The sequence below is a fragment of the Salvelinus alpinus genome, chromosome 14 (genome assembly GCF_045679555.1).
Source record: "Salvelinus alpinus chromosome 14, SLU_Salpinus.1, whole genome shotgun sequence".
NCBI lineage: Eukaryota > Metazoa > Chordata > Actinopteri > Salmoniformes > Salmonidae > Salvelinus > Salvelinus alpinus.
In genome coordinates this window covers 42,690,492-42,699,710 of record NC_092099.1, presented here as the reverse complement: position 1 = coordinate 42,699,710, position 9,219 = coordinate 42,690,492, and the positions used below count along the sequence as shown (strand labels likewise).

Genomic DNA, 9,219 nt, shown 5'->3' with positions numbered 1-9,219 from the left:
CATGTTGACTATAATAAACCCTCCCTCATGTTGACTGTAATAAACCCTCCCTCATGTTGACTGTTATAAACCCTCTCTCATGTTGACTGTAATAAACCCTCCCTCATGTTGACCGTAATAAACCCTCCCTCATGTTGACTGTATTACACCCTCATGTTGACTGTAATAAACCCTCCCTCATGTTGACTGTTATAAACCCTCTCTCATGTTGACTGTAATAAAGCCTCCCTCATGTTGACTGTTATAAACCCTCTGTCATGTTGACTGTAATAAACCCTCATGTTGACTGTAATAAACCCTCCCTCATGTTGACCGTAATAAACCCTCCCTCACGTTGACTGTAATAAACCCTCCCTCATGTTGACCGTAATAAACCCTCCCTCATGTTGACTGTAATAAACCCTCATCTTGACTATAATAAACCCTCATGTTGACCGTAATAAACCCTCCCTCATGTTGACTGTAATAAACCCTCCCTCATGCTGACTGTAATAAACCCTCATGTTGACTGTAATAAACCCTCATGTTGACTGTAATAAACCCTCCCTCACGTTGACTGTAATAAACCCACCCTCATGTCGACTGTAATAAACCCTCCCTCATGTTGACTGTAATAAACCCTCCCTCATGTTGACTGTAATAAACCCTCATGTTGACTATAATAAACCCTCCCTCCTGTTGACTGTAATAAACCCTCCCTCATGTTGACTGTAATAAACCCTCATGTTGACTGTAATAAACCCTCCTTCATGTTGACTGTAATAAACCCTCCCTCGTGTTGACCGTAATAAACCCTCCCTCGTGTTGACTGTAATAAACCCTCATGTTGACTGTAATAAACCCTCCCTCATGTTGACTGTATTACACCCTCATGTTGACTATAATAAACCCTCCCTCGTGTTGACTATAATAAACCCTGCCTCATGTTGACTGTAATAAACCCTCCCTCATGTTGACTGTAATAAACCCTCCCTCATGTTGACTGTTATAAACCCTCCCTCGTGTTGACTATAATAAACCCTCCCTCATGTTGACTGTAATAAACCCTCCCTCATGTTGACTGTAATAAACCATCCCTCATGTTGACTGTAATAAACCCTCCCTCATGTTGACTGTAATAAACCCTCATGTTGACTGTAATAAACCCTCATGTTGACTGTAATAAACCCTCATGTTGACTGTAATAAACCCTCCCTCATGTTGACTGTAATAAACCCTCCCTCATGTTGACTGTAATAAACCCTCCCTCATGTTGGCTGTAATAAACCCTCCCTCATGTTGACTGTAATAAACCCTCCCTCATGTTGACTGTAATAAACCCTCCCTCATGTTGACTGTAATAAACCCTCCCTCATGTTGACTATAATAAACCATCCCTCATGTTGACTGTAATAAACCCTCCCTCATGTTGACTGTAATAAACCCTCCCTCATGTTGACTATAATAAACCCTCCCTCATGTTGACTGTAATAAACCCTCCCTCATGTTGACTGTAATAAACCCTCCCTCATGTTGACTGTAATAAACCCTCATGTTGACTGTAATAAACCCTCCCTCATGTTGACCGTAATACACCCTCATGTTGACTGTAATTAACCCTCCCTCATGTTGACTGTAATAAGCCCTCCCTTATGTTGACTGTAATAAACCCTCCCTCATATTGACTGTATTACACCCTCATGTTGACTGTAATAAACCCTCCCTCATGTTGACTATAATAAACCCTCCCTCATGTTGACTGTAATAAACCCTCCCTCATGTTGACTGTTATAAACCCTCTCTCATGTTGACTGTAATAAACCCTCCCTCATGTTGACCGTAATAAACCCTCCCTCATGTTGACTGTATTACACCCTCATGTTGACTGTAATAAACCCTCCCTCATGTTGACTATAATAAACCCTCCCTCATGTTGACTGTAATAAACCCTCCCTCATGTTGACTGTTATAAACCCTCTCTCATGTTGACTGTAATAAACCCTCCCTCATGTTGACTGTTATAAACCCTCTGTCATGTTGACTGTAATAAACCCTCATGTTGACTATAATAAACCCTCATGTTGACTATAATAAACCCTCCCTCATGTTGACTATAATAAACCCTCATGTTGACTATAATAAACCCTCCCTCATGTTGACTTTAATAAACCCTCCCTCATGCTGACTATAATAAACCCTCCTTCATAGAGTGTTGCAATATGGGTCAGCGTTGGGTGCCTCTGATCACAGTGTTGCATTATGGGTCAGCGTTGAGTGCCTCTGATCACAGTGTTGCATTATGGGTCAGCGTTGAGTGCCTCTGATCACAGTGTTGCATTATGGGTCAGCGTTGAGTGCCTCTGATCACAGTGTTGCATTATGGGTCAGCGTTGAGTGCCTCTGATCACAGTGTTGCATTATGGGTCAGCGTTGAGTGCCTCTGATCACAGTGTTGCATTATGGGTCAGCGTTGAGTGCCTCTGATCACAGTGTTGCATTATGGGTCAGCGTTGAGTGCCTCTGATCACAGTGTTGCCGTGGCCATCTAAATCACCACCATGGAGGTGTGATGAGGGAGCAGAATGAGCACCAGAAGTGTGTCCCAAATGGCACCCTACGTAGTGCACGATGTTGGCACCCTATACCCTACGTCGTTGGCGCCCTATACCCTACCTAGTGCACGACGTTGGCGTCCTATACCCTACGTCGTTGGCGCCCTATACCCAACGTAGTGCACAACGTTGGCGCCCTATACCCTACGTAGTGCACAACGTTGGCGCTCTATACCCTACGTAGTGCACGACGTTGGCGCCCTATACCCTACGTAGTGCACGACGTTGGCGCCCTATACCCTACGTAGTGCACGACGTTGGCGCCCTATACCCTACGTAGTGCACGACGTTCGACCAGAGCAATGGCAACAAGTTACCTACATAGAGTACTAGACCCTGTTACGTTCCCCAGCAAGGAAACAGAAATAGTGTCACTCATACAGAAATGGTTAACTGACAAAGAGTCCAGGACAACAAACCCAAAATTAAACAGGTGGGGTATTTAGAAGCGGTTTGGAAAAACACCTTGTTTAATAAACATGAAGGTTTTGTCTGTCAACACACTATTTCAGGAGAATGAAATTAAATGGCTCTGCTCGGGAGGGGTGGGCAGAAAGATGTGTGTGTGTGTGTGTGTGTGTGTGTGTGTGTGTGTGTGTGTGTGTGTGTGTGTGTGTGTGTGTGTGTGTGTGTGTGTGTGTGTGTGTGTGTGTGTGTGTGCAGATGGTATTACAGAAGTTCCCTCCCTCCTCCCTCTCTCCCTCTTTGCCTATTGACATGATAACGGGTACAAATTGATGAAGACATTTCACTCACTCTTTGACAAGAGTGTGACAGTGTGTGTGTGTGTGTGTGTGTGTGTGTGTGTGTGTGTGTGTGTGTGTGTGTGTGTGTGTGTGTGTGTGTGTGTGTGTGGCGCCACAGAGAAACTCCGGACAACCAGCTTCACAGCTTAATGACTATAATGAAGTCCTGATCCACCAATTAGCTCCAATCACAGCACACCTCTTGGGTCATTCCACCAATTCAGTGCCTTTTGAGAAGTGTAACTTGGTCAAAATTAACTTTTGATTTCACCTCATTGTAATATTCTGTCATAAAAGAACATATATTCAACTTCATAAAAAAACGAGTTTTCCATCTTCATAGGTTAAATACAAAAATGACTATAGTAAGTGCCTATTAAATAATACATTGAATACAATCTGTTTTTGTTGTTGTTGTGAGTTAAATAGAATAACAATAGTGTTTGCAGTGCTGTTCAGAACCAACCTATCATGTGACTCTAAAAGCAAGACAACACTGGGCGGATGTACGACAAAATAGCTTAGTGGACTTAAATGGACTGCTTTCACATACGCAGCCAAATTCTGATGTCTTTTGACCAATCAGATCAGCTCATGTGAAAAGATTCGATGTGATTGGTCAAAAGAACAATTCGTGTAAAAAAAGAAGAAAAAAGATCAGAATTGGGATGCCTGTGTAAACGCAGACTTAGTATCAAGTCCTTTTTGCTACTCTTGTTGAACGTAATGCTAATTACGATGAACAGAAAATTAATAACTACTTGTAGTCACTTATTTGTGAATGTCTTCGGGCCACTGTTGAGCCGAGTAGTGGCCTACTTTGGATTACATTGTCATTCTTCACTAGTCATGACTGTTGGTGATGATACGTGCTCGTGAGTGTTGAGACATTGTTTTGGAGTATCCCAAATGGCACCCTATATAGTGTACTACTTTTGACCAGAGTCCTATGGGCACAATATAGGGAATAGGACACAGTAAACATCCCACTCTCCTCATAACCCCACCCCTCCTCTCCAGCCCCACTCTCCTCATAACCCCACCCCTCCTCTCCAGTCCCACTCTCCTCATAACCCCACCCCTCCTCTCCAGTCCCACTCTCCTCATAACCCCACCCCTCCTCTCCAGTCCCACTCTCCTCATAACCCCACCCCACCCCTCCTCTCCAGCCCCACTCTCCTCATAACCCCACCCCTCCTCTCCAGCCCCACCCCTCCTCTCCAGCCCCACTCTCCTCATAACCCCACCCCCCCTCTCCAGTCCCACTCTCCTCATAACCCCACCCCTCCTCTCCAGTCCCACTCTCCTCATAACCCCACCCCCCCTCTCCAGTCCCACTCTCCTCATAACCCCACCCCTCCTCTCCAGTCCCACTCTCCTCATAACCCCACCCCCCTCTCCAGCCCCACTCTCCTCATAACCCCACCCCTCCTCTCCAGCCCCACTCTCCTCATAACCCCACCCCTCCTCTCCAGCCCCACTCTCCTCATAACCCCACCCCTCCTCTCCAGCCCCACTCTCCTCATAACCCCACCCCTCCTCTCCAGTCCCACTCTCCTCATAACCCCACCCCTCCTCTCCAGTCCCACTCTCCTCATAACCCCTCCCCTCCTCTCCAGCCCCACTCTCCTCATAACCCCACCCCTCCTCTCCTCATAACCCCACCCCTCCTCTCCAGTCCCACTCTCCTCATAACCCCACCCCACCCCTCCTCTCCAGCCCCACTCTCCTCATAACCCCACCCCTCCTCTCCAGCCCCACTCTCCTCATAACCCCACCCCAACCCTCCTCTCCAGCCCAGGTCCACGGTCCTCTAGTTCATCTTCTGAGTAAGAACCATGAGAACTATAGCTGAGATCCGTAGCGGTGTGCCTCAGGAAATGTGTGGGGCGAGACACTAAACCCACTCCAGCTGCTAGTGTACTAGCACTTAACACATTCTCCTCATCTTCCTCTTCTGCTTCCAGATCCTCCTCATCTTCCTCTTCTGCTTCCAGATCCTCCTCATCCTCTAGGGTACCAGAGTTCCGGGTATCTCCAGACCCAGTCTTGGTGCTGTTCTTCCCCCTGTTTGGGCAGTCGTATTCCCCCTGGACACGGGCTGCCTGCTCCTTGACCTTGCGGCTCCGCTTCCACTTCATACGCCGGTTCTGGAACCAGATTTTCACCTGAACGGAACCCGAACGGAACCCGGAAACACAAGGTCAGAAAAGAACACGACAGTCACACGAGGATAAGCATGTCAGTCAAACAACCTGCAGCTCATTTTAGTGAGTCTGAATGTGTAGGACCTCTATGTGACTGAAGATGGGATCTGAACTATGTATCTAAATCGTGAAGCAATATTTATTTTTCTATGGTCCCTGACACAAAATAATTTAAAAAAAATGGCAAACAATTACACAAAAGGATTGAAAATCAGTTCAGAGATGATCATCATGCTCACCTGTGTCTCTGTGAGCATGAGAGAGGTGGCCACCTCAAAGCGTTTAGGTCTGGACAGGTATTTGTTGAGTTTGAATTGGTTCTCCAGGTGTAGTAGTTGTTGGCTGGTGAAGGCTGTTCTGGGCCTACGACACTTCCCCATCAGACTAGCCTGAGAAGAGGCTGGAGGAGTGGAGACCATGAGAGAGAGGTTATTATCACATGTTATTATTACTAATAATAAGAATAACAATACGTTTTATTCTGAATACTATGTTTTGACATAATTCCTTTTACATGTTATCAAATTCTTCTTTTATATCAATACAATTCAATGAATCAAATGTGTTTAATAAAGCCCTTTTCTTTTTACATCAGCGGTTGTCACAGAGCATTTTACATGTACTGGCCTAAAACCCAGCCTACATTTCTTTATCTATATGTGTACTTATGTGTTTTTTTTGTTGTTGTTTATTTTTTTTTTAAACATTATCTTGGTCATGTGAAGTTCATTTAGCTGTTCTTTAAGGGAGGAGGAGGGGACTTAAGATAGAAATACTGTCAACTTTAAAAGCTGTCCTGGTGATACGTTTTATTGGACTTTAGTTTTCAGGTGATGTGAGGACGGCGAGATATTGCTTTAGCAGGGCTATAAAACACATTATATTAATGAAAATGGAATAAATTATCCCGGGATTATATTGACGGAAGTGGACCCTATTTCCCCCAGGTGTTCCTTTATTGTTAAATGTCTCGCATGGCTATGGACTATTCATTAAAATGTTATTTAATCAATTATAGTTTATTTTCGACTGCTTAATTTTGTAAATTATTTGAAAACGAAGTTCATAATTTGGAATAATTCCAAATAGCAAGATCTAAGACCCGAAGCTAATATTTTATTTAACATTATAACACAATGTAGTAAATGCACACATTGTTCAATGAAATTATAAAAGTACAAATAATTTAATTAAAAGGGGCAATTAATTAAAATGAAAAGCTATACCAAAATAATGCAGCAACAATACATACATTTGGCTTAAGCGTTAGACAACATTCTGTCATAATACATTATTTACAACTACTTTCTTATCACACAATAAACTCGTAATATGAACAGTGACAGAGTTACTTATTTTAAATATATTCAAATAAATATAAAATGGGACCCCTCCAGGCTACTTACTACCATAGTCCCCTAGTTTTGGAAGCATCATTCCGGCTCTAATCCAGTGTTCTAGAGGGAACCCAGCCATAGCTGCCGCCTGTAGGTGCTCTGGGTACTGCTGGGCATGCTGCACAAAACCGGGGTAGGTAAAGGCAGGGTGCTGCCCCCCCAGGGCCGCGATGCGGTACATGTGGGTGGGATACATTCCATGGATGGCCCCCTGAGACAGCTGGGTGAGTCCCGGCTGGGAGAAGTTCAATAGACCCTGTTTGTGGATCATTCCGGTCTGAATGTGGATACCGTTGTGGGTCCTCTGCGGGGATGTTGTTTCCGACGGGTGGTAAGAGACACGGCTGTCCTCAAAACACAGTCCCGGGGAGTTGTCCCGGTGCGCCAATAGTGCGTCGATTCCAAAGTTTTTAGATTTCGCCATTGTAGACCTTTCCTGAAACTTTTCTCCAACTCAAATTGTGCAAGTTGAATAATTGTTCTAGGTTATGTTTTTGTCGGATTAGTTGATCTAGACAAAATGAAAGAACATCTTGTCCAGAGTTTTAAAACTGCTGTTACACAGAATGTTTAAGTTTTTTCTCAATAAATTATAATAAAACGTTACGCTATCTTGACAATATCCTTCTTTGTTTTAGCCTAATTTCTCCGGCGTTGTTTCCAGTGTCTCCTCCCTCTACTCCTGTCCTGTCCTGTCCTGTGCTAATACGTCTTCACCTGCAACTGACAAATGTTCTCACACGGCTCTGCTGTTGAAGCTCTCCAACCCAGACTCTGATTGGCTAATCTCAGCGAACACCCCGGATCAGACAGCTTCATAATGAGTTCATTTACGGTCCCGTTCACACTGCTAGTGCGCTCGAGCTCGCCACACTGTTCTTCTTGGGCGCTCGTAGAATGGTTAGTGCTATCCGAGACCTTGGGACGTCCATACCCTAACCCTAACCCTAACCCCTACCCTAATCTGTACTTTAACAATAAACATTAACTAACTTTAACCCTTACTATAACCGTTTAATAAAATATAACTTCAGTGGGGTGACATCAGATTTGGGACGTCCCACGGATCCCGTTTAGACTTCCCCCAAGTGGAATTCACAAAGCGCGGAGAAAATAGTGCAGAAAAAGAAACATAATGGTCGGCAGGGTGGTGTGGCTCAAAATAACTTTACGTCTATACATGTGTAGCCTAAACAAATAATAATATAGCCCGACAAAAAGTAATGTATCATAACCGCACAGTTATTTTTTAAATATATATATTTTTTATCACACAAATCACCTGACACTATAAATAACCAAATGGTTGAGAAATGTATTCGTTTTGGAAATGTAGCTGACAACTTTGAGTAAATGTATCGTTGTTTGAATAGGCCAACACTATATTATATGGGTTACTCTACAAATACACTATTTGGATGGAAGATTATTTTCGAACTGGTCAACTATTCTAGGAAGCAGCCTGAATTGGAATTATAACGAGTGCAAACCGTGAGAGAAAGGCGCTATGGTTTCGATTCTGAACCAGCATGGTGTATTTCTGCATTAATACTGTCCATGGGATATTTGATCAATTCTCCTCAATGAAATAAAAGATAACTGATTTCCCCCATCAAAAAATATTTATTCTCAAAGAAAGAAGTACTAACCAATTGACCTAATATAAATGCACTATATACGGAGAATATACATTAACCTGAACTATTTTCTACATCAAATGTTTAAATGTTGTTTGGTGCGTAAGGCACAGTATGGTTTAGGATTTTTATTTTTTTCATTCATGACCATTCACACGCCTTTGAAAAATGAAAGTGAAAATGGCCTCATAGGCCATTTGTTCAAAGCCAATATAAATGTTGTCATATCTGTAAACCATATCTGTAAACCTTTAGGTCATATAATTATTATCAAGAAATTGGTCATTTTGCATTATATCTACTTATTATAGACTACTACAAAACTACGAACTACGAATATTTGGTATCAGTTTCACCAACTGAGATTGAGACACAATTCTCCCACACTCAATCACACAGTAACTCACAAATAGGCTAAGCACACACACACACACACATTCGCGCACACACACACACACAGTTACGCTCGTTAGATGAATCCACTCTACCTCATCACTCCCCTCAACTATCTCACAATACTCCTCGCTCAGTCTATCCCAATACTCCTCTTCACTCTCAAACTAGCCCCTCGGCTTCGCCGACCAACCCGTGTCCCCCCCCCCCCAAAAAAAATGGGGGGCTGCCTCTCGGGCTTCCGTCGT

The 9,219-nt window shown here is 43.5% G+C and overlaps 1 protein-coding gene across 1 annotated transcript; it reads right to left on the bottom strand.

The window, feature by feature from the left end:
- Positions 1-5,103: 5,103 nt before the first annotated feature.
- LOC139538923 (motor neuron and pancreas homeobox 1-like) lies at positions 5,104-7,783 on the bottom strand. The gene is made up of 3 exons (XM_071341501.1): positions 6,951-7,783; positions 5,784-5,944; positions 5,104-5,505 (listed from the first exon to the last, which is right to left on the bottom strand). Exons 1-3 carry the CDS (start codon positions 7,363-7,365, stop codon positions 5,104-5,106), a joined length of 978 nt encoding a protein of 325 aa, XP_071197602.1. The 5' UTR covers positions 7,366-7,783.
- Between the last annotated feature and the right edge of the window lie 1,436 nt (positions 7,784-9,219).

What these genes read in the sequence shown, in the direction of transcription:
- LOC139538923 (XM_071341501.1), bottom strand. Translation starts at nt 7,365, where the DNA reads ATGGCGAAATCTAAAAACTTTGGAATCGACGCACTATTGGCGCACCGG. An exon ending in AAAACTAGGGGACTATGGTA is followed by an intron (nt 5,945 to 6,950) that starts GTAAGTAGCCTG and finishes CCACTCCTCCAG; the next exon opens with CCTCTTCTCAGGCTAGTCTG. An exon ending in TCATGCTCACAGAGACACAG is followed by an intron (nt 5,506 to 5,783) that starts GTGAGCATGATG and finishes GGTTCCGTTCAG; the next exon opens with GTGAAAATCTGGTTCCAGAA.